Source organism: Trichomycterus rosablanca, chromosome 7 (genome assembly GCF_030014385.1).
Source record: "Trichomycterus rosablanca isolate fTriRos1 chromosome 7, fTriRos1.hap1, whole genome shotgun sequence".
Classification (NCBI taxonomy): domain Eukaryota; kingdom Metazoa; phylum Chordata; class Actinopteri; order Siluriformes; family Trichomycteridae; genus Trichomycterus; species Trichomycterus rosablanca.
The window spans coordinates 5,225,001-5,250,538 of NC_085994.1; the positions used below are offsets into that span (position 1 = coordinate 5,225,001).

At 40.6% G+C, this 25,538-nt stretch overlaps 1 protein-coding gene across 1 annotated transcript in view; it reads left to right on the top strand.

Annotated features, from left to right (window-relative positions):
- The window catches only part of cux2b (cut-like homeobox 2b), a 186,704-nt gene that overhangs the window by 136,185 nt on the left and 24,981 nt on the right, over nucleotides 1–25,538 (top strand). Inside the window, exons 5-8 of the mRNA XM_062998879.1 lie at nucleotides 20,263–20,403; nucleotides 21,219–21,357; nucleotides 21,758–21,834; nucleotides 22,055–22,121. Of these exons, the coding sequence (XP_062854949.1) occupies nucleotides 20,263–20,403; nucleotides 21,219–21,357; nucleotides 21,758–21,834; nucleotides 22,055–22,121 (424 nt within the window). The remainder of the gene's footprint in view (nucleotides 1–20,262; nucleotides 20,404–21,218; nucleotides 21,358–21,757; nucleotides 21,835–22,054; nucleotides 22,122–25,538) is intronic.

Consider the following 25,538-nt stretch of genomic DNA (forward strand, 5'->3'; position numbering starts at 1 on the left):
TGAGGATGCGCCACAGGTGCTCAATTGGGTTTAGTCCATCACCTTTACCTTCAGCTTCCTCAGCAAGGCAGTTGTCATCTTGGAGGTTGGGTTTGGGGTCGTTATCCTGTTGGAAAACTGCCATGAGGCCCAGTTTTCGAAGGGAGGGGATCATGCTCTGTTTCAGAATGTCACAGTACATGTTGGAATTCATGTTTCCCTCAATGAACTGCAGCTCCCCAGTGCCAGCAACACTCATGCAGCCCAAGACCATGATGCTACCACCACCATGCTTGACTGTAGGCAAGATACAGTTGTCTTGGTACTTCTCACCATGGCGCCGCCACACATGCTGGACACCATCTGAGCCAAACAAGTTTATCTTGGTCTCGTCAGACCACAGGGCATTCCAGTAATCCATGTTCTTGGACTGCTTGTCTTCAGCAAACTGTTTGCGGGCTTTCTTGTGCGTCAGCTTCCTTCTGGGATGACGACCATGCAGACCGAGTTGATGCAGTGTGCGGCGTATGGTCTGAGCACTGACAGGCTGACCTCCCACGTCTTCAACCTCTGCAGCAATGCTGGCAGCACTCATGTGTCTATTTTTTAAAGCCAACCTCTGGATATGACGTCGAACACGTGGACTCGACTTCTTTGGTCGACCCTGGCGAAGCCTGTTCCGAGTGGAACCTGTCCTGGAAAACCGCTGTATGACCTTGGCCACCATGCTGTAGCTCAGTTTCAGGGTGTTAGCAATCTTCTTATAGCCCAGGCCATCTTTGTGGAGAGCAACAATTCTATTTCTCACATCCTCAGAGAGTTCTTTGCCATGAGGTGCCATGTTGAATATCCAGTGGCCAGTATGAGAGAATTGTACCCAAAACACCAAATTTAACAGCCCTGCTCCCCATTCACACCTGGGACCTTGACACATGACACCAGGGAGGGACAACGACACATTTGGGCACAATTTGGACATGTTCACTGTGGGGTGTACTCACTTATGTTGCCAGCTATTTAGACATTAATGGCTGTGTGTTGAGTTATTTTCAGAAGACAGTAAATCTACACTGCTATACAAGCTGTACACTGACTACTCTAAGTTATATCCAAGTTTCATGTCTATAGTGTTGTCCCATGAAAAGATATAATGAAATATTTGCAGAAATGTGAGGGGTGTACTCACTTTTGTGATACACTGTAAGTGTGTAATTTCCTATGGTGTATTGGTGCCCTGTCCTGGTGTACCGGGCGTGCAGTGTTTCAGGGTGTTGCGCTGTGACCCTGAACAGGATGTTTAAGGCTATTAAACTTGGTTAGACTGGTGTATGGTGTGTAATGTGTGGTGTGCATTGTGTAGTGTGTGTAGTGTGCAGTGTATAGTATGTGATGTGTAGTGTGTGTAGTGTGTAGGGTGAGGTGTATATTGTGTATTGTGTAGTGTATACTGTGTGGTGTGTAGTATGTAGTGTGTAAGGTGAGGTGTGTATTGTGTGTTGTGTAGTGTATACTGTGAGGTGTGTAGTGTGTAGGGTGAGGTGTGTAGTGTGTAGTGTATACTGTGAGGTGTGTAGTGTGTAGGGTGAGGTGTGTAGTGTATAGGGTGATGTGTGTAGTGTGTAGGGTGAGGTGTGTAGTATGTAGTGTGTAGTGTATAGGGTGATGTGTGTAGTGTGTAGGGTGAGGTGTGTAGTATGTAGTGTGTAGTATAGGGTGATGTGTGTAGTGTGTAGGGTGAGGTGTGTAGTATGTAGTGTGTAGTGTATAGGGTGATGTGTGTAGTGTGTAGGGTGAGGTGTGTAGTATGTAGTGTGTAGTGTATAGGGTGATGTGTGTAGTGTGTAGGGTGAGGTGTGTAGTATGTAGTGTGTAGTGTATAGGGTGATGTGTGTAGTGTATACTGTGTGGTGTGTAGTATGTAGTGTGTGTAGTGTGTAGTATGTAGTGTGTAGTGTATAGGGTGATGTGTGTAGTGTATACTGTGTAGTGTATACTGTGTGGTGTGTAGTATGTAGTGTGTAGTGTATAGGGTGATGTGTGTAGTGTATACTGTGTGGTGTGTAGTATGTAGTGTGTGTAGTGTGTAGTATGTAGTGTGTAGTGTATAGGGTGATGTGTGTAGTGTATACTGTGTGGTGTGTAGTATGTAGTGTGTGTAGTGTGTAGTATGTAGTGTGTAGTGTATAGGGTGGTGTGTGTAGTGTGTGTTGGTTCGTGCTGGCTGTTGATTGTGTGTTAGGTATTGATGAAGTTGGGGAACACAGAGCTCATTTGTCAGCAGCCTGTTTGGTTGTGTATCAGGAATGAAGGACAGAATAAAGTGCTGATTTGTTCTTTACTCTTTACATGTTAATCTCTTCTCACGTCTCTGTGGCTGATGTCGACAGAAATCTCTCGCTCCGATCTGCTTCCACATTTCCATTCTGTTATTGCTCGCCGTTTTTCCTGTTTTGTCAGCAACTATTTAATCCCTGGTTGCTCAGCTGAGCATAATTACAAAATACCAATGTAAGACAGATGTACAGAAAATAAAATTGTGTATCATCGTGTCTAATACTAACACTTTGTGTGTGTGTGTTAGAGGAAAGAGTATTTTACTACTATCTTACTGTTTGAAAAAATAGTGTCTTTAATATGGTTAAATAACCAAGTCTTTATTTTTGTGCATATTTTTGTAAGCATTAATCAATATTGTTTTTCTACATTTATATTATTATTATTATTATTATTATTATTATTATTATTGTTATTATTGTTGTTGTTGTTATAGTTATTATTGTTATTATGACTATTATTAGTAGTATTATCATTATTATTATTACTACTACTACTATTATTATTATTGTTATTATTATTATAACTATTATATTATTATTATAACTATTATTATTAATATAATTATTACTGTTATTATTATCACTATTATTATTATTATCACTATTAATATTATTACTATTATGATTATTACTACTACTATTTTTATTATTATTATTATTCTTTTTCTTATTGCTATCATTAAATTACTATTACTATTATTATTATTATTATTATTACTATTTATTGTTATTATTATTATTATTATCACTATTATTATTACTATTATTATTATCACTATTATTATTAATATTATTATCACTGTTATTATTATTATCACTATTATTGTTATCACTATTATTATTACTATTATTATTATTAGAAATCAAATATCAGAAAGAAGCATATTATACATATGCGAATCAGTCCTCCATGGGGGGGGCAGCGATTTTATAAGGGTGGCCGTGAGGCGCCAAACCCCCCCCCCCAATGGAGGACTGATTCGCATATGTATAATATGCTTCTTTCTGATAATTGATTTCTAATAATAATAATAGTAATAATAATAGTGATAACAATAATAGTTGTTGTAATAATAGCTAACACCCGTGGTGCGTGTCTTACGGCTACGCTCCCGGCGACGGCTGAGCAGGCCCCTCTCCAGGTGAGACAGCTAGAAGAAAAAAACACGCCCTTCCTGCTCAGCTCTGACTGAAGGATTCTCTTCTTCACAACAAGTGAGGAAACAGAGAGAGATTCAAGTACAACTTATCTCCACTTCACTTCGACAAGAAGACTGAAAGCTAAAAGTAAACGGAAGGCAGGCGGACTAGGGCAGGGACAAACACACACACACACACACACACACACACAGACACACACACACACACACACTTTTGGGGTTTTTGTATCTGTTGGTCCTGGATTTTGTAAAGTTGCTTTGAGACAATGTATATTGTAAAAAGCGCTATATAAATAAAGTTGACTTGACTTGACTTGACACTCTCTCTGAAGGCAGAACCTGTCTTGTTTTTTAAATATGATCAGTCCTGTTCCTTATTAGTTCTGTTATTGCTTTCAGGCCTTGTAGAATATTTTTAATCCATTCCTGGTTGTGTTTGTGTGTGTGCAACACCCTCTTGTGTGTGTGTGTGTGTGTGTGTGTGTGTGTTTGTCCCTGCCCTAGTCCGCCTGCCTTCCGTTTACTTTTAGCTTTCAGTCTTCTTGTCGAAGTGAAGTGGAGATAAGTTGTACTTGAATCTCTCTCTGTTTCCTCACTTGTTGTGAAGAAGAGAATCCTTCAGTCAGAGCTGAGCAGGAAGGGCGTGTTTTCTTCTTCTAGCTGTCTCACCTGGAGAGGGGCCTGCTTGGCCGTCGCCGGGAGCGTAGCCGTAAGACACGCACCACGGGTGTTAGCTTTGCCACTTCCTGTGTTTTTTATGCTCTTCTGTTCCCAAGAGGAACTTTTTGTTCCTTTTTTGTTTTTGTGCTGCTGTTCTTTTATGTCGGTGCGGTGCTTCATATGATCAGGAAACTAAGTGAGCAGACTCAGGCAAGAACAGTAAGATAGAAGTTAAAGTGATAATTCTGGACAGAGATGTACTCACAGATTTAACACTAAACCTTGGACATGATGCTGAGACCTGAATCTCTGTGTTACACTGCTGGCTAGTGGTGACCAGCAGAACTACTCCTCGTGTTATTGGATGCTTAATCGGCTCCTTAATTTACTGATGTTGAAATGAACATCATATTGTGTTACATGAGCCGTCAGGAATAGCTGCTCACAGCTGTATCGTAGGTGTAATGCTCTATTAATGACCAAGTAATGGAAGTAGAAGCTTTCTTATCTCTGAGTAGGCTACATTTATTCGATCTGCCTTGTTGGAAAAGGCAGAGTTTGTGTAGCAGCTCTTTCTTTAGCGAGTGAATTCAGTTTAACATGATGGCCTCTATATTCCAAGTAAAAACAGAGAAATAACAATATTTAAGCATAATATGTAGTCATTAGAAGTTTCATTTTTAAGCTTTTTGCATCCTCAGAACTTGCCACTGATGATGCACATGTTAGTGCACTCTCAATGCCGGTCCCAAACCTAGGTAAATAGGGAGGGAAGGGCATTCAGCTTAAAAAACTGTGCCAAATCAAATATGCAGATCAAAAGTAGTCTGTATTTACTAGGGCTGGCACAGATCCAATACTCTGTATCGGTCAGATATTAGCCCAAATCACTGGATCGGACATGGGAAGGAAAAAACGTGTAATTTGATCCGTTACTGTTGCTTAATGTAAATAACACTTAATGTAAATAACACGTAATGTAAATAACACGTAATGTAAATAACACTTATGTAAATAACACAATGTAAATAACACTTATGTAAATAACACTTAATGTAAATAACACTTAATGTAAATAACACTTATGTAAATAACACTTATGTAAATAACACTTAATGTAAATAACACTTATGTAAATAACACTTAATGTAAATAACACGTAATGTAAATAACACTTAATGTAAATAACACTTAATGTAAATAACACTTATGTAAATAACACTTAATGTAAATAACACGTAATGTAAATAACAGTTAATGTAAATAACACTTGTAATGTAAATAACACCTGTAATGTAAATAACACCTGTAATGTAAATAACACTTGTAATGTAAATAACACATAACCTGCTGGATTTTGAAGAGGATGTCTGTGGCTAAACAGGAAACGGTGTAGTTTGTTTTATTTCATAACACTAATGGATTAAATTTCATTGAGGATGTGAGAGATCTCCAAGCCGGGACAAGATAGATAAATTTCTTTATTTTTTATTATTTAATTGTTTCATTTTTATTGTTTATAAATAATATTTTTTATTATTTATTTTATAATTTTTGCTGCCTCTTCAAGGTGTAGACTTGAGAGTTGACAGATCTAGAATTTTATATTGAAATGATAATTTATTTGTTAAATACAGATTTAATTTAAAATGTTTGTACAGTGCTGTTAAACAAGCCAAAATGCTGCTAAATGTTCTGTGTGTAAAAGTTAAAATAAAAGCAGCAGTTTTGTATAAGTGTGATGTAGCTTCTGTATTTATTCATTTAGAATATTTGTTTCACAGTCTGAGCGTTGTTATTTAGATAGCTACTTTAACCATGGTGCATTGAGACATGTATTATTACTGCTTAGTTGCTGGAGAGGAGAAATGATGGTATCGGATTGGTATCGGCAGATACTCAATTTGCAGTATCGGTATCGGACATAAAAAAGTGGTATGGAGCCAGTCCTAGTATTTACATACCAGATCAGTCGAGGCCCAGGTGAGCAACGACCACCTCCAGTACTGATGGTCAGAATTTTACTGGTGAAAATAGGAGGACTGTATGAGGATGTGGTGAGGGGGGACATGCAGGTGTTTTTTCTGTCCTCTTTTTGTTTCTTTTGTCCTCTTTTTGTAACTTATGTTTCAACAACACCAGACAGAAACTGAAAACATATAAAAATCTATTAAATTTAATCATGTATTCTTGCTGTGGGGTATCTGAGACCCTAAACAGAAATTTATAATTTTGTATAAATGTTTTTATTATTTTTGCTTTTCCCCAAAAAATTCCTTCAAGTCATAGTTGTATCTAATTACCCAATTTGTAATTTTTTTTTCGAATTTCCCCCGCATTTTCTCCCCTAATTTAGTCATATTCAATTACCCTGATTGTGTTACGCTTCACCTCTACCAAAACAACCCTCCACTTTTGACTGAGGAACTTCACAACTGACACACTCTGACACGTGTGCACTACTGACTGCATCCTTTCACCTGCACGAGTTGAGTTCATATGCAGATCAGCTTTGTGCACAGAGAGCCACACCCTGATCAGCACTGTGCAGGCGCCATCAATCAGCAAGCAGAGGTCGTAATTGCACCAGTTTTGAGGAACCCAGTCCGGCTCATTCCACCCTGAACAACAAGCCAATCGTTGTTCATTTGGCCACATAAGACTCGATACGATGTATTCGAAATCCCAGCTCTGGTGTGCTAGCGTGTTATACTGCTGCGCCACCTGAATGGCCCCCAATTTATAATTTAAATTCAATTAGTCGATTTGTCCCCGTGTTGCACCTAGTGTTTACATTTTCTGTATTTAACAGACTTGCAGTACTGGGACAGTATACAGTCTAACAAATTAAGGGTTAAGGGCCTTGCTCAAGGGCCCAACAGTGGCAACCTGGCAGTGGTGGGGCTTGAACCAGCAACTTTCTGATTACTAGTTCAGTACATTAACCACTAGGCTACATTTACATTTACATTTACATTTTCTGCATTTAGCAGACGCTCTTATCCAGAGCGACTTACAGAAGTGCTTCCAAAGTGAACATTTCATTTCTCAAGTTTAGGTAAACAACAGTCGAAGAACACAAATCTGCTCAAACCTGTTAGAACCAAAGTGTTGTTTTTTTGTTTTTTTTTTGATGAGCCTCAGATGTTCGGACAGACAGAGGAAGTTAATTCCACCACTTGGGCGCTAGAACAGAGAAGAGCCTTGATGCTTGTCTTCCTTTAGTCCTGGATGGAGGCTCAAGTCGAGTGAGACTGGTGGCTCGGAGGTTGCGTGGTACAGGCTACAACCTCCTACAGTGTTGTTTGTTGCCCCCAGTGTTTTCAAAGGTAATGGACCCACTATGACCCTGGCCAGGGTAAAGCCTTGTTAATGAAGTAAAGCATAAAAGTCAGGCTGGTCTAATTAAACTCATCACTAAGTCAGCGAGTATTTAACTAACTTTTAACATCTAAATCATTCTGCGGTCGCAATTTTTTCTCTGTGTATGTTTCAGACAGACCTTGTGTTTGAGGATTTGTTGTGAATGCTACAGGCTACACGTTTCTTCAGAGCTTCAGGATGTTTGATGTATTATTTTCTTTATAATTAGACCTTTGCTTAAAATAAAAAACATAGTGGAGAGCTCTGTCATTGAAAGAACTGAGAGCAAGGAGAGTGTGTGTGTGTATGTGTGTGTGGATTGGTGGGTGGGTAAGTGGTGATGGTGTTGCAGGATTGAATAGTGAATGAAGACTCTGTGGATGGGTGGAGATGATGTGCTGGTGATTAATAAGAGCAGTAATAAACATCAAGCCCAGGAGATGTTTGAGGTGCTTAATAATGCATTATGTTCATAAAAGAGCCGGCCTAGCCAATAGATCCCTAAGGAGGTAGAAACCCCACAGGGATCATATTAAAGGGTGTATCTGTGTGTGTGTGTGTGTGTGTGTACAGAGTCAATAACACACAAATGTTATATTTCATGTTTTCTGAGCAGCGAATAAATTCATTCATTGTCTGTTTTACTATTGTTTATCCTGGTCAGATCAGTGTAGGTACGTAACATGTAAACGCACTTTCACCTCACGATGCAACTCATACAGTCCCATACAGTGCTGACAGTGAATCGTCTACCTCTGAAATGTTGCTGTTATTTTCTCTCTGGGTTGAAAAAACAGATATTTTATATATTTTAAACACATTTTATTACTTTAGTTTATGTATTTCTTTTAGTTCTTGTATTTCTTGCTCAGTGTGGAGCAGTTCGGGTCCTTTCTGTGTGGAGTTTGCATGTTCTCCCCGTGTTTGCATGGGTTTCCCCCCACAGTCCAAAGACGTGCAAGTGAGGTAAACTGGAGATAAATGATAAATAAATAAATGTACTGTGTAACAGCATTCACTGCTTTCATCAAAGCTGCCTCACTGCACAGATATGGCTTTAAAACTTTAACAGCTGCCTGAGAGAAAAAGAAAAAAAAACTTATGGAAGCCCAGAAAGGCCATATGAGTGTTTTTCAGGTTGACAAAGGTAACAGCATGTAAATAATAATAATAATAATAATAATAATAATAATAATAATATACAGCCTAAAATGTGTTATTAGGTAAATAAATAGTCTGTTCCTTCTAACCTGAGCAATTCGTCCAACCGATGGGTAGCACTGTCTCCTCACAGCAAGAAGGTCCTGGGTTTGAACCCCAAGTGGGGCGGGCTGGGTCCTTTCTGTGTGGAGTTTGCATGTTCTCCTCGTGTCTGCGTGGGTTTCCTCCAGGAGCTCCGGTTTCCTCCCACAGTCCAAAGACTGTGTTTGATGTTAAACTTGTGAACTGATGAATCTTGTGTAATGAGCAACTACCATTTCTGTCATGAATGAACCAAAGTGTAAAACATGACGGTAAAATCCTAATCAAACAAAAAGAAAAATAGTGATGCACCAACAAAGAATAACATTTAATCAAGAGATGAGAAGGATAACTGACTCACAGTGAACAGAAGGGTTACTTTCAAACTTCCAGAAAGTGACAGATGTTTATTAGATTTAATTTTGCTCAAAACCTTGAAAAAATGAACACATGACCTTTCTGGGCTTTTGTAAAAACCTGAACATTTTGCCCCCCATTAAACTAGAGTAAGTAAATGTTTACTAGCCGAACAATTAAAAACTCCTCTTTGTTTAGGATGCAAGGCTTTAAAACATTTCTATTACATTTTGAAAAGTGTGATTAGCATTTTGCCACATTTTTATCCCAGTACTCCACTCAGCTCTGTGTAAATGTGAGTTCAGATCAAGTGTCAAGTGAGTCTCGAAAATTCATTTTTAATGATTTAAAACATGCATCTTAAAATGTCACGTATATTTCCAAAGTAACCTGTCACAATCACCCAAATATCAAGATGCCGTCTCGATACCACTAACAAGTGCACGTAACAAAGGCACCTCTCACAGCAGCCTTGATTTTACTGTGACCTCAGAAGTTTCATCTCGGCGTCGGCCCTTGTGTAATATTCGGATCGCAGCTCGAAGGAACCACTTGCTCTTCACTTCTCTTCTTTTATCTCGGGACTCTTTATTGAGATAGCAGGCCTCAGTCGTATCCCACGCAGCCGCGACAGAGCGTCTCTTTCAACACTCGTTCACAGGTGATGCTCATTGATGTAAGCCAGACTCTTGTCCTTCAGTCTGCTGCTGGAACAAAAAGGCTTTGTGAGAAAAGTTTGTCTTTTCAGCGCACGCAGCCCGAGAAACAAACGCGTCTCGCTATCGCGCTCGTCCTCTCCTCTCCTACATCAAGGTGACGGCAAAGCGATTTAATATAGTCTGAATATGTGGAGCGCCGAGCGAAGGCGCTTCACTTAAACGGAACAAAAGAACGATCCCCTCTGTGTATTTCAGCTGCACATTTAAGACGTCGCGTTTTCTTTTGGAGAGCTTCGTGAACGAGGGATTGTGATGATGAATTTCGGCTGAGCGTTTTATCAAAAGGTAAACTTGGCTCCTAAGTGGCAGACTTGTAAAAAACGCTTTAAAGCAGAACGGGGATTGCTCCTAATATTACCAGTCAAATTAAAATATTTTGTATTGGAGGGAAAAAAATGGGGTTAAATAAATCCAGGTCGACGCTCTTGTGCTTGGTGTGATTTCCGCGGGTTTTCAGTATAATTGGTTGCTTTTTCATTCTGAAGGAGGGATGGCAGGGGGCCTCTTATTGCTAATTCAGGGCAACATTACAGGCCCCGGTGTTGGTTTCATGCCAGACGTGTGCAAGTGCTGAGTGATTTGCTCTCACATACCCAAATGTAGGCAGAAATGGCCCAGTGTGGCAGGAAAATTAGGAAACCTTGCTGTAAATTAGAATTTTGAATTTAGAATGAGCTGCCTTGTCCCTACTTTTTTATTGTTTATTTTTATTATTCTGATCTTTTTTTCTGCCTCACTCCGCACTACTTTGGTTTTACTTCTTAGATTTGTTTCCAAATGCTGTTTATAACCCAAAAAAAAAAGTTATGGTCATTTTATGGTATTCATTATGTGCCATAAACAATAAAACATTGGTGACTTTTTCCTTCATTCTGTTTTACTTCTTGCTTGGGGATAAAGGGTTCGAATCTCAGTGGTGCTATTGGCTGGTTGGGCATCTGCACTGGCTGGAGGGTGGTCAAAGCTGGGAGGTGGTCTAGCCAATGGGAGGTGCACTTGTCAGTGTGCTCTCAGTGCTCACAGCAAGAAGGTCCTGGGTTCGAGCCCCAGGTGGGGTGGTCCAGGTCCTTTCTGTGTGGAGTTTGCATGTTCTCCCCGTGTCTGTGTGTCTTTCCTCTGGGTGTTTCGGTTTCCTCTCACAAATCCAAAGACGTCCAGTCAGGCTCACTGGAGCTGTGATTGTATGTGTGTGCCCTGTGATGGACTGGTGACCTGTCTGGGGAATTTCCTGCCTTTCGCCAATGAATCAGACCCACTGCAGCCCTGACCAGGATAAAGAGGTGGTAAAAATGGAAGAAGGAGAACTCCTGAGTATAAACGGTCATGTGATTAAAATACAAATAAAAACAAACAGAAAAAGAAGTCTGGGATTTTGGAGCATGTGTTTTAAAAACAGCCTCTGGAAGCACAAGCCTTGTAAATTAATTTGTTCATGTTGTACGATGGGTGCACAGCTGGCCTCATTAGCATGCACACAACAAATAATTATAGTGAGGGCTTTTTTTCAAGCAATCGCCGGGCTAATGGGCTTGCTGGGTTAATTATGTCAGAGCGTAATTACTGAGGGGCCTGAGAGACGCCGCGCTGCCCCCCGTCGCGCCCGTGTTGGCTAATGACGGCGTATTGCTGACGGGGCCAAGACGGACCACCTTGGCACACCTGCTCCTGTTGGCGTTCCGTGTCGCTCCGTACGGGCCACCCAGGCTCGACATCCCCTCACCTCTGTAACTCAGAGAACAGCTCGGATCATCCTCAGCACCGAATGAGTCAGAAGTTAAGAGAAGTTGCATCATGCGTTCAGTACAGTGGTTGCAGTGGATGAAGCGTGGATTGCCAACCGGCGTTTATTAAAAAAAAATCTGGTTTCAACTGCACAACAGTTAGTCAGTAGGATGTGGTGGGTGGAGTAGGAGCTAATCTGGAATATATATATATTTATTTTTTATTATTATTTTGTTTATGCATTTTCTTCCCTTTTTCTCCCGACTCTTACCGCGTCCAATTGCCCGATTGCATCATGCTTCCTCTCCACTAATGCCGATCCCCACTCTGATTGAGGAGAACGAAGCTAACCCACTCCCCCTCCGACATGTGGGCAGCAGCTGTATGCATTTTTGTCACCTACACCAGACGAGATCAACTGCAGACCAGCCCTGTGTACGGAGAGACACACCCTGATCCGCACTCTTTTCCCTGCCTCTGTGCAGGCGCCATCAATCAGCCAGCAGAGGTCGTAGTTGCATCAGTTATGAGAGAGTTCCTCTCCGGCTTAATACCCCACCCCTATATGAAGAACAGGCCAATCATTGTTCATGTGGCTGCTCAGCCCAGCCGGCAGGCAGAGCTGAGACTTGATTTGATGTATTCGAGATCCCAGCTCTGGTGTGCTAGCGTGTGTTTTTACCGCTGCGCCACCTGAGCGGCTAGCTAATCTGTAAAATTTTATACACAGATGAGTTTATTTGTAACAAAATCAAAACAATTAAACAGTTGGGTGGGAAAGACCAGATTAACTGGTGGGGTCATTAATGCTGTGTAAGAACTCTCCTTGTTCTGGGCACCTGTACAGAAAGTAGAGGAGCACAGAGATCGGGCGTGGCTCTCTGTACGCGAAGCCGACCTCACACACAAATCCACTAAAGTATGGGTGAATAAGAATGGATTGGTGGACTGCACACACGTCAGAGGGAGTGTGTGTCAGGCGAGTATACACCCTCCCTGTTCTTCAATGATCAGGACCACAACAGGACCACTACAGAGCAGGTATTATTTAGGTGGTGGATCATTCTCAGCACTGCAGTGACACTGACATGGTGGTGTGTTAGTGTGTGTTGTGCTGGTATGAGTGGATCAGACACAGCAGCACTGCTGGAGTTTTTAAATACTGTGTCCACTCACTGTCCACTCTATTAGACACTCCTACCTAGTTGGTCCACCTTGTAGATGTAAAGTCAGAGACGATCGCTCATCTATTGCTGCTGTTTGAGTTGGTCATCTTCTAGACCTTCATCAGTGGTCACAGGACGCTGCCCACGGGGCGCTGTTGGCTGGATATTTTTGATTGGTGGACTGTTCTCAGTCCAGCAGTGACAGTGAGGTGTTTAAAAACTCCAGCAGTGCTGCTGTGTCTGATCCACTCATACCAGCACAACACACACTATCACACCACCACCATGTTAATGTCACTGCGGTGGTGAGAATGATCCACCACCTAAATAATACCTGCTCTGTGGTGGTCCTGTGGGGGTCCTGACCATTAAAGAACAGGGTGAAAGCAGGCAAAAAAGTATGCAGAGAAACAGATGGACTACAGTCAGTAATTGTAGGACTACAAAGTGCTTCTATATGGTAAGTGGAGCTGATAAATGGACAGTGAGTGTAGAAACAAGGAGGTGGTTTTAATGTTATGGCTTATCGGTATATCTATAGTAGAGGGATTACATCTGATCTGTGGTAAAACTGGGTGGGAAGGAACCAATCACTCTGTAAATACTAGCCAGTAAAGTACACTGTACTGTAATGGCATTAGCTTTTTTCATTAGCTTGGGCAACAAGAGGTTAGGGTTAGGAATAGTGTCTTGTTTTTATTATGTACTTTAAAATTCTAATTCTAATCTAGCATCTGATGTTACACTAAGGTCCTTAACTATAAGAAATAATGAGACCATAAAGCCTATATATGCATTTGTTTTATACTAATGTCTTTATTTTGTGCTTCTGTATCTTTCTGGTTAGCTGTGATAGTTGTTTGCTTGTCATTTAGCTGAAATGTAACATTTCCTCCCTTCCTAAATAGAGGTCACGCTGATCAGGCACCTGAGCTTTCCCGCCCAAAGAGAACAATAGCGATCAGACATCAGGGTTAAGAATAAACCAAGAATCAGCCAGAGCATCAGAACAGCCCCCCGGTCTTTTTCCTCATGGGTAGACGGACTCGTGAATATGATGCATTGATTCATAAAGGCGCTGCGTTGTTATTAGTTAGCCTGACCTCAGGGCTCGCGCGCAATCGAGTGTAACGAAGTTAGAGGCTGATTTAAAAATGGACAGCGCACTTACATGGACAATAAAAGGACAAACTCATTAAGGGTAATCGCCGGTCTGGTGTGTCCTACTTCACATCAGCGGCAGGGTCTGGTGAAGAGACTCTTGCTAAGAAGTCATTAGTGTGCTTAATTAAGCCAGGGAATGATTAGAGGTGATAGAATAGGTTTGACACTCTCTAATAGTTTGTGTAATCAACGTGAATAAACTTCGAGCAGTGAGAGTGATATTGACATTTCAGACCATTTAATGATCACATTTTCATATTAAAGGAATAAAGCACGTGGGGATGAGGGATGAGGACTCTAATCATGGAGCTTTATTGGATTCTGATTTGTAAGGACTTTCAGTAGTTTTACATGTGTGCACATCCTGTAAACAAAGTGCTCAGAGATGATCTGAGGGTATTTTTTGGCTGCTCCCAAAAATAAGGGTCACCACCATTGATCTGGTCCTCATACCAGACTTGGCCTTCCTGACGCACCCACTTGGGACCGGCATTGAGAGCGCATTGAGAAGTGCACATCCACTTGCTAGACTGCTTCACACTGGACAGAATTCTATGCTTTAAACTTTGTGGGAACAGTTTGGGGAAGGACCTTTGTAAATGCAGGGTTGAGTAAGTTTGGTGTGGAAGAACTTGACAGGCCGGCTGAGCACTTTGTCCAGCATTAGTGTCTGACCTCCGAACACCTAGTTTCTGGATACATGAGCAAAAATTCCCACAGATACATTCCAAGCTTGTAAGCCTTCTTAGAACAGTGAAAGCTACTGTGCTTCAGTAAACAAAGCAAGTTTCATAAAGGCAGGGTTGGGTAAGTTTGGTGTGGAAGAACTTGACAGGCCCGCACAGAGCCCTTTGTCCAGCATCAGTGTCTGACCTCACAAATGCCCTCAGAAATTCCCACAGATACATTCCAATATCTTGTAAGCTTTTCCAGAAGAGTGGAAGCTACTGTGCTCCAGTGCAAAAAGGAAGTTTTATAAGGGCAGGGTTGGATACGTTTAGTCTGAAAGAACTTGACAGGCCCACACAGAGCTCTTTGTCCAGCATTAGTGTCTGACCTCACAAACACCTAGCTTCTGGATACATGGGCAAAAATTCCCACAGATACATTCCAATATATTGTAAGCCTTTCCAGAAGAGTGGAAGCTACTGTGCTTTAATGCACAAACCAAGTTTCATAAAGGCAGGGTTGAATAAGTTTGGTGGGGAAGAACTTGTCCTCAACCCCATCAACCCTATCAAACCCCTTATCAAGCATCAGTGTCTGACCATACAAATGCCCTAAAAAATTCCCACAGATACATTCCAATATCTTGTAAACCTTTCCAGACTAGTGGAGGCTGTTATAGCATCAAATGTGGGAACCGACTCCACATTAATGCCTATGGATTTTGAATGGGATGTCTTAAAAGCTCCTGTAGGTGTAACATGTAGGTGTCCCAATCTTTTTGTACATATAGTGTAATAGAATAATCAGTGCATGTGTGTGTGTGTGTGTGTGTGTGTGTTTTGTTGCCACTGAAGACTTGTTGCTCTTTTTATGTTTATGTAAGCACAGTTTGTGGTGGAGGATCTTGACCGGCCTGCACAGGGCTTTGATCTCAACCCCATCCAACATTCCAGGGATGAACTGTGAGCCGGACATTAATGCCCAACGTCGCCACTAATGTTTTTAAAAGAGAAGTGGAGACTTCAAAACAGGAGTAACTCTGTACTAATAGCCAGTGTTTTGGATGTGTTGGTTTATGTTTCTTTTACCCGAGGACCAGTCAGAGTAGGTGTTGCAGAACTTCATGGGTTCTGAAGACCTGGGTTTGATACACACCCCTGCTCACTGTCTGTGAGAATGTCTGTGAGAATGTTGCAACATTCTCGTAACGTCCATGTGGGTTTCATTTCCCTAAAACATACAGAAAGTGGCTCATCTGCTTGTCTGTTATTTGGTCTGGGTGATTAAGTGAATAAGTGACCAGGGTTCCTGTCTTGTGTCCAGTGTTTTGCTGGTGCTGGGAATCTACATTTGACCCCAATGTGCACTGTCCCCGTTTGTGTATATCTAATTCCTGTGCATTCTGGGAGTCCCGGCTGTTAGCTCACTCCTCCGACACTCATTAAGCTGCCAACTGCTGCCTACTTTGACTGGTGTTGTAATTGATGCCAAAGATATGCCATCAAATGTTTTGGATCCTACAAGTTGCTGCTGTTTGGCCCTTGAGCAAGGCCCTTAACCCTCAATTGCCCTTCAGTTAACATTCATTCATTCATTCATTTTCTTATCTGCTTATCCAGTTAGGGTCACTGGAGCCTATCCCAGCCTTTCAACGGGCGCAAGGCACACAGTAACACCCTGGACGGGGCACCAGTCCATCGCAGGGCAGACACACACACACATTCACTTATAGGGCAATTCAGTGTCTCCAATTAACCTGACTGCATGTTTTTGGACTGTGGGAGGAAACCGGAGCTCCCGGAGGAAACCCACGCAGACACAGGACCTTCTTGCTGTGAGGCGACAGTGCTACCCACTAAGCCGCCGTGCCGCCCCCCTTCAGACAACAGTGCCTGATAAATGCAGCAAATGTAGATGACAGTGTGACTAGAGTTTAGCCACATATTGCTGGTCAGTGTTTCAATAAAAATGAACCAGACATCAGAAAGTTTGTTGATCTTTTTATATCATGAAGTCGTGCTGTGTGAAGTTTTCCTCAGAGAAACGTGCAGCTCGTTTTTGAGCTCCGGCTCACGCTTTCATCAGCACTTCACTCCATATGGTTGAGGATGTTTTGACACTATATGCTGATGTGTTTGAATGGAACTGATTGCTTTAGCCATATGTGCATTTACCTACATGGCTCACTTTCACCTACTCTGTGTATGGAACTAATTGATAATCACGGTCGGTTTGTCTCTGCGCTGAAGAGAATCGGCTCCGAGCGTTTGATGGTCGGATTTAAAAGGGTGCGCAGTAAAAGCACTGCCAGGATTCACGGTTTGTGTGCGGAACAGCTCGGGTTTAAGCTCAGTCCTCTTAAGCACGGCGTCCCAGGTGACTGACGCAACCTTGGCTGAGCTGGTGTAACTACCCAAACTTTAGCACACACACTATTGCACTTTATACTGCTGCTTTTATGGCTCGCTCACTTTTTTACAAGGCTTTCGTGCATCGGCGCTTTAGTATCGCTCCCTCCTGTATGTGCATCTTATCTCAGCTAAAGGGCTACATCTTTCTTTTCTGAACTGCCGTGGGCCGGAGTGCGTCCTGTATCTGAGTCTGTATTTTCTGACGAGTCTGGACTTTTTCTAATCGTTCACAGACAGGCACCCCACACGTACAATGTGCTCTAACGACTGGGTCAGAAAATCCGAGAGAAGCCAGATGCAGCTCGTAATGTAAACAGTGCAAGCGATACAGTGAACAATAAGCAATCATTCCAATAGTTCCTATAGCTCGCTTAAACGTTCTCTTCTAAAACAGAAGCACATTTATGAGATGCATGTTAAAATGAGCGTTTAAGCTTTTAGACAAATCAGTTTGATATTCCAATCATCAGAACAACAATAGAAATCCTTGAAATTTAGCTCGTCATGTTTGGAGTAAGAAGGGTTATGTGTATGATCTCAGAAACACAATACCACAGTTAGACAGCGGTAGCCTTTTGGGTAGAGCTGTGGGTCACCAACTTCAAGACTGTGGGTTCAAATCCCGGATCTGCCGTGCAGCCACTTTTGGGCCTTTGAGCACCAGTGCACCGTACAATGGCCGACCCTGTGCTCTGACCCCAGATTTCAAAAAAAGGTGGGAAAAAATTTTGTTCAGGCATTTCATGTTTATGTTTCTTTTACCTGAGGACCAGTCAGAGTAGGTGCTGCAGAACAACATGGGTTTTGAAGACCTGGTAGTCACTCTCTGTGAGAATTTTGCCACATTCTCGTAACGTCCATTTGGGTTTCATCTCCCAAATACATACAGAAAGTGGCTCATCTGCTTGTCTGTTATTTGGTCTGGGTGATTAAGTAAATAAGTGACCAGGGTTCCTATCTTGTGTCCAGTGTTTTGCTGGTGCTGGGAATCTACATTTGACCCCAATGTGCACTGTCCCCGTTTGCGTATATCTAATTCCTGTGCAGGCGACACGATGGCTATGGCTTGGCTATGGCTATGCAGTCGTGACATTGTATTAAAATATTGTGAATTATTGTAGAGGAATATCATTAGTGGAGAGAACTTATGAGCAGTAATAATTAAGAGAGGTTTAGTGTTCCTGTGCTGTTCTTTTAATACATTAAACAATGTTAATTGATGGAAAAGCTGAATCTCATAACTTCTCAGAACCTCGAGCTGTAACACAAGTTTAAAAGTGAAACAGAAGGAAAATCTAGATAAACACAAATACACGTGGAGCTTTCAGACTTGATTTGATGGTTATTCCATGCAAATGCAGATTCGTCTCATATTCACACTTTGATGACGTTTTACCGCACCGCTCATGCCGAGCACTGAACAAAGCTTGCAAATGGCACCAGGATATTACATGGCATTGAATAACACTTAAATGTAGTAGTACATGTTAGAGGAGACTTTAATCTCATTTACAAAGATAAATCTGGAGATTTTAACACCATATCTACCCCAAAGATAAAGTCATCTTTTTAAAAATAAGTACAGTAGATGGTGTCTGACTCAAATCCTATTAAAAGATTTTTGGAAAATTTTTAAATGACATGTCCATTAGACCCTTATAACCTTGAAAATACACAAATTACAATTATTTTTATGCTTGTTCAATAAAGCTGAGTATAAAAGTGGCATTATTAAAGCCCAATCTTATTTTCTTCTTATTTGATAGAAAGTATTAAGGATATTTCTGAATTTATTTTAACTTCATTATTCACACTCATTAGAAACATCACAGAAACTGAAAATACGGTCCTACTGTACTAGCCATGATGGCAGATTTTAGTAGCTCCAGTGAACCTGACCACATGTCTTTGGACTATGGGAGGAATCCGGAGCACCCAGGGAAATCCACACAGACATGGGGAGAACATGCAAACTCTACACAGAAAATACCTTGGGGAATCGAAACCATGTCCATGTCATCCTTTAATATAGTTCCTGATGTAATATACTGTTAGAGCATATATCCACTTCTGATTTACACACATTATAATGCTTTGATTTTGTTCTAATAAATATAAATAAGATTTTCTGATATTCCTCAGTTATCTATAAAATGTGGCATCAGATTTAAAGTGCACTCGCCCTATTAAACCACAATACACTTGACCTCTAGAGTCAGTGCCATGAGGGGTCAGAGCAGTTTTGGCAGCACGAGGGGGGTCTAGACAATATTAGGGAGGTGTTATAAATGTTATGGCTGATCGCCTCCTCTGCCTGTATGTAGAATCAGTACAAAAATGGGTCTCGTTTCTTTTTACTGTACCAGAACACTTTGTCTCTGTCTCGACCTCGTCCTACTGTTATTTGAACTTGATTTAGACATAATCAATCCCATTCTGACTTGACTCGATCTTCTGTGTTTGTGACTTTAGGTTTATCTCTGTGAAGGTAATCCTGACTGCAGTACTAAGAATGATGTTTTTCTTCTTTACTCTAGAAAGACTTTTCAGTAAATGTGCACTCCTACATGTGTGCTTCTAAGTGTAAATATAAGAGAGTTGGTATATACACACAAAAAACACACCCTCCTTTTGCCAGCTACCCTCCCATGAGCCCTCGTTTCTCGATGCCGGTACTGGAAGTCGCCCCCTCTGCCTTCCTTTGCAGGCAGGTGCACAACAAGAGCGGCACTCCTCTCCGAGTGGCACACAGCACGCTTCAGGTTTTTTTCTTTCACCAGGCAGGGAAGGAAAGCAAGAGAGGAAGATTAAAAACAGCCCTGTGATGTGGAGAGCTGAGGTGCCTCCTGAGGATTCCTGGCATAATAATTTAAATGATCAAATGATCCAGAGGAGACTTGTTAGCGCAGAAACAGCCTCCTAGTTGGCCCCATGGGCCTCACGCTGAGCCACATGCATTGCAAAACAGCTCCTCTGTTGTGCTACAGAATCTCACTTTTTTGTACTCTGCTACTTCTTTTTCTGTCATTTTTAATTTTTTTTATTCCCTCCCACAGCGCTGGATTTATCTTAATAAGTATTTAAGACAAACTGGAGGAGTCGAGGCTGCTGGTTGTTAGTAGAGTTTACTTTGAGCAAAGAATTTGTCTTATTTTAGGTTCAAATCACTTTTTAAGTGTGTGGAATTGAACCGGTTTCACATGAGCAATAAGGCAGGCATGCACAACATTGTTTAATGGTTTACTAACACTGATACCTGTCTCTCTCTCTCTCTGTCTCTCTCTCTATCTGTTTTTGTGTGCATGTACAATCAGACCCCGCTCCGTTGCTGGAAGCCTCCCACTTGCTAGAGGAACGTCTCACTGAGCTTCAAAACTCTTCTCCTGATGTTGAAGCTCTAGTCAAAGACATTTCAGGCCACTGGAGAAGACACCTGGAGTGCCTTAACGGTGCAGGTCAGCATCCAATCTCCTGTTTCACCAGTCCCACACAGACACGTGACCTGACATCCAATCAGAACCTTAGTACAAATCTCTGAAACAGCATTCATCTATCTATCTATCTATCTATCTATCTATCTATCTATCTATCTATCTATCTATCTATCTATCTATCTATCTATCTATCTATCTATCTATCTATCTACTATTTATCTATCTATCATCTATCTATCTATCTATCTATCTATCTATCTATCTATCTATCTATCTATCTACTATTTATCTATCTATCATCTATCTATCTATCTATCTATCTATCTATCTATCTATCTATCTATCTATCTATTCATTTATCTGTCTGTCTGTCCATCCATCCATCCATCCATCCATCCATCCATCCATCCATCCATCCATCCATCCATCCATCCATCCATCCATCTATCTATCTATCTATCTATCTATCTATCTATCTATCTATCTATCTATCTATCTATCTATCTATCTCTTTCTCTCCATCTGTCTATTTATCTGTCTGTCTGTCTGTCTATCTATCTATCTATCTATCTATTCATTTATCTGTCTGTCTATCCATCTGTCTCTCTGTCTGTCCTTCTATCTATCTGTCTGTCTGTCCGTCCGTCCGTCTGTCTGTCTGCCTATCTATATATCTATCTATCTGTCTGCCTGTTTGTCTGTCTATTCAATTAAATAATTAGATAATGTGTGACAGTAGAAATATAACTGTCGGTACACTTTTTTATGGCGTTGTAGATCATTAGGGCTGTGCAGTACAATCATAAATGAACACCCTCTCATGGTCTCTCCTACAGAAAGCATAGAAGAAAAATCTGTAAGCATACAGAGAGTCGAGGCATCAAAACGACTGCCCCATATGATGACCCCAAACAGCACACAGAGTCTCCAAGATGGTGACTCACCCATTTACAACCATCAGGGCCTGGAAGAAAGGTACGTCATCTGTTCCATGACAGGAAACTGATCACTGATCAAACATGATCCCAGCGTTTCTGATATTACTAACCAAGTAGTGCTTGTTCAGTTTTGTACCTTTTCCATAGTTTCTTTGTTGTATGAGTCAGGAATCGTTTGCTTCTCCCCCATCATTTATAATGAAAGAATTTATTGTTTTTGGACTGTTGAGCAGCTGTAGTATCAATCAGACAAGAATAAGCACAAATTCCACGTGTTAAACTGCAACGATTTTGTCAAGAGAATTCAAGAGAATTAACAAATCTTAGATTCTTCTTTTTACTACATTTTCCAGAAAAAAGGCATAAAAAATCAATTCTTTTTTTATATAATAATGATTTTAAAAATTGTGGCATGTTCTATATTTTTATTTCCTCAGGGAAGCAGATGAACTGGACGTCACTCTTTCTGCCAGACTGGCTCATGCTGAAGAGAGGATCAAATCTCTCCAGTCATGTACGTACTGATTTAAACTGTCAATGACTCGGTTATACACTCGGTTATACACTCAGTTATACACTAGGTTATACACTCGGTTATACATTCGGTTATACACTCGGTTATACACTCGGTTATACACTCGGTTATACACTCAGTTATACACTAGGTTAAACACTCGGTTATACATTCGGTTATACAAAAGCAAAACATTTAACTGTATTCTGTGTGTTTACAGCTCTGAGCACAGCCCAGTCTGAGCTACAGGAACTGAGATGTAAATATTACAAAGAAATGGCTGCCAAGTGAGTCATCATTATATTTCTACAGTTTTTCAAACATTATCTATGTCCAGTTAGTATGTAAGTTGCATTTCATTTTTATGTGTTTTATGAGCATGTCCATGTAACGGCTTCCAAAATGCATAGAAAAGAGTCCTGCAAGAGTCCACACTCCAACTGGAAGCAAAAGCTCTCCTCTGCAACCATGGAATTGGTGCTAATAGAGGTTGAAATGGTTGGTTGCAGTGGACATATGTAAGGAAAATGTGTATGTGGGGCTTAAAGCTGTAACGAGGCGGGTCACACTTTGCTACTGAAGCGAGAGGTGAAGCCCTACACCTGCAAGAATGAAAAGAATCCAAGTTCAAGATATTTAGGAATAGAATAGAATAAAATAAATTAGAATCTTTATTGTCACTATACACAGGTATAATAAAATTTTACATGGCATCTTTCCAGTAAAGGTAGTAGCAGCAGTTGAGAAAAAGATATGAGTAGTAAAATCAAAGAGCAAAAATTACAAAAATGACATACATTCTGAAAAATAAAATAACATGTTTACAATCTGCTTAAGTAAATTTACATTGTAAACCAAGGTAGAACAATACTGTGGCTAAAAAGCAAATATACGTTGGCCAATTTAAAATACAATTTAACAAATAAAAGACACAAAACATGAGCAGCCCGCAACAGAGAAAGTGGATAAAAAAGGCATAGCGCAGAACTGAGAACTGGATGTCACAATATGACAACTTAGTTCTCAGAACAAAGGAAAGATAGTGAACCCTAAGAAACAGCCAGGACCAGCAATGTACGACCGGCACCCCAACCCCATTACCTGGCAAAAAGTTGTGCTAGTCTATTTTAAATTTCCATCTCATGCCCATCGACACCCACACAATACTGACTTTATTTGTCCTGCAAATCTCTTTCTGGGAGTTCACCTGGTGTTGCGGCATTTTTGGCCCTCATGATGGAACCACCCTGGTTGCCCCAGATGTTGAGTGAACCCTCAGAACCAGCCAGGACCAGTAATGCATGAGCAACACCCCAACCACATTATTTAGCAAATCCCACGCATAACATGACGTGAAATGCCGTGACACTAGGTGAGCTCCCAGAAAGAGAGTTGGGTGTGGATGGGCATGAGATGGAGGAAATTTAAAAAGACAAGCACAACTTTATAAACACTATTTTCTCAAGCTGCAAAACATTCAGTGTGAACAATTTGATCCCAGTACAATATATTCATCATCACAAAACAAATTGTATAGGTAGAGCTTTGGGCTATCAACTGAAAGGTTGACAGTTTGAATCCCAGCTCTGCCATGCAGCCACCGTTGAGCCCTTGAGCATAGCCCTTAACCCTCTCTGCTCCAGAGGCGCTGTACAATGGCTGACCCCAGCTTCCAAACAAGCTGGGATATGTGAAGATAGAATTTCATTGTACTATACTTCTGTATATATATAAATAACAAATAAAGGCGTTTTACTCTATTTCTATTCTAAATACACTCATTGTTCACTATGGTGTATTTCTATAACAGGGGAGGTTTAAAGCTCTTTTGATTATGCATTCTTGAAAAAGGATTGATCCATTTTCAGATGGCCCCAGCAAAAACAGAACGTTGTAATATCTCAGCTTGGAATATGAACTGGGTACATGCCCATAAGCAGTCAAAAAAATAAGTCAATGCGGAGCCTGAATGCTTGACCCATAAATTTACTTCAAGGCTTGGATAAATTCATTAGCATAAACACTTACCTGCATTCTGTGGACATTATCGCGTCAACCTTTACGCTGAAAGAAAATTCGCCGTGAAACTTTGTTTGGAAGAAGCTGAGAGATTTGTGTATTTAATCATTCTTTCAGGCTTCCTCATTATTCAGCCTCTCTACCTTTTGAAAATCAACTCCCTGATGACTGAGAGGAAACTGTTGAACTTCAAACAAACCTTATGAATAATCTCCCCGAGACGCTATTCAAATGAGGGCTCTCTGATTGTTGGGAGCGTGTAGGCATGTCAAGATATGATGTTGAATAATATGCAATACATATGACTCATTCTGATTTAATAATAAAAGGCCTTGATTCTGTTTACTTGAATTGTCGTACGTTCTTCCACTTATGGTGGATTTTATATTTGAATGTTTGCGATGGGAAGAAGTATGAATAATGTGATGAGTTTATTTGTTTGTAAAGTTATGTGGTACTAAGACTAAAGCAAAGTTGTTAAGGACGTCCTTGGCTTGTATCAGAAGATGTGTTGATGTACGTTGCTGGTTCATCGCTGTCGTGTGTGTGAACAAGATACATTTTCTACATTATTGGGAAACTTGTGTATTAAAACAACTCACTTCATAATTAATAGCATTTAAAACAGCCATGATACCAATAAAATTTAATAAATGGTTTTGTACACTAATGTGCAGTTTGTGACACACCCAGAGATTGTGGAAGCTAACCAAATGCTTGCAATGACCATAGTTAATTTGCCTGACATTGGCTCACGAACATGTTAAAAGAAATGACTTGCATTTCACCGGTTTAAAACCACTTCTTTATTGCGGAATGTCCGGCCCTGAAATGATAATTAGTTACTAAGTTTTAATAACCGATCACGCTGTTAACTTGTCAAAACAAAAAACATTGTACAGCTCTGAGTGGTTGCTCAGCACCCTTTTCACTTTGAAGAGCACTTTTGTACTAAAGTTTTTCCTATTAACTATTAAAGAAAACAAGAAAAATACAAGAACACGGTTACACACTCAGGATAAAGAACAAAGATGCTATAAAACTTTGTAGATAAGGAAACAACAAATAACTTAATTTTTAGTAACATACAGACAATTCTACGATTTTATAATTCTTAGAACAACGATATTCAGACAATTCTGAGATTCTACAATTCTTAAACCAACAAAGAAAACTTCAATTCTTAGATACTAAACGTAACTAGAATAAATACAAAAGGGAAGTAATGCACACAACAACCAATAAAGAAATACACAAGGAACAAGAAGCAGGAAGACACAAAAAACAAAGAAACTAAATTGACAGACAGACAAGAATATGCTTACATCTGGTTTTAGGAAGAGGATCAAATCTCAAAAAACATACTTCTGGTTTTAGAGCAAATAGACCGGTTTTTCATCTGCGCAATGACTGGACAGACACATATTCATCCTCTTTTGGAAGCTAACGGCTTGTAACAATCATAATTAATTTACCTGTGATTGGCTTACAAACATGTCAAAAGAAATGACTTATATTTCATTGCTTTAAAGCCGCCACTTTATTGTGGATTGTCCGGCCCTGAAATCTTCTTGTTCCTCAGCCTTTGTCCTGTTTTTCGGTTATGGGGTCGGCATTTCCGGCTTCTTCCCGTTAGGGGTCGCCGGCGGGATTTGGCACAGTTTTTTACGAACCCAGGACCTTCT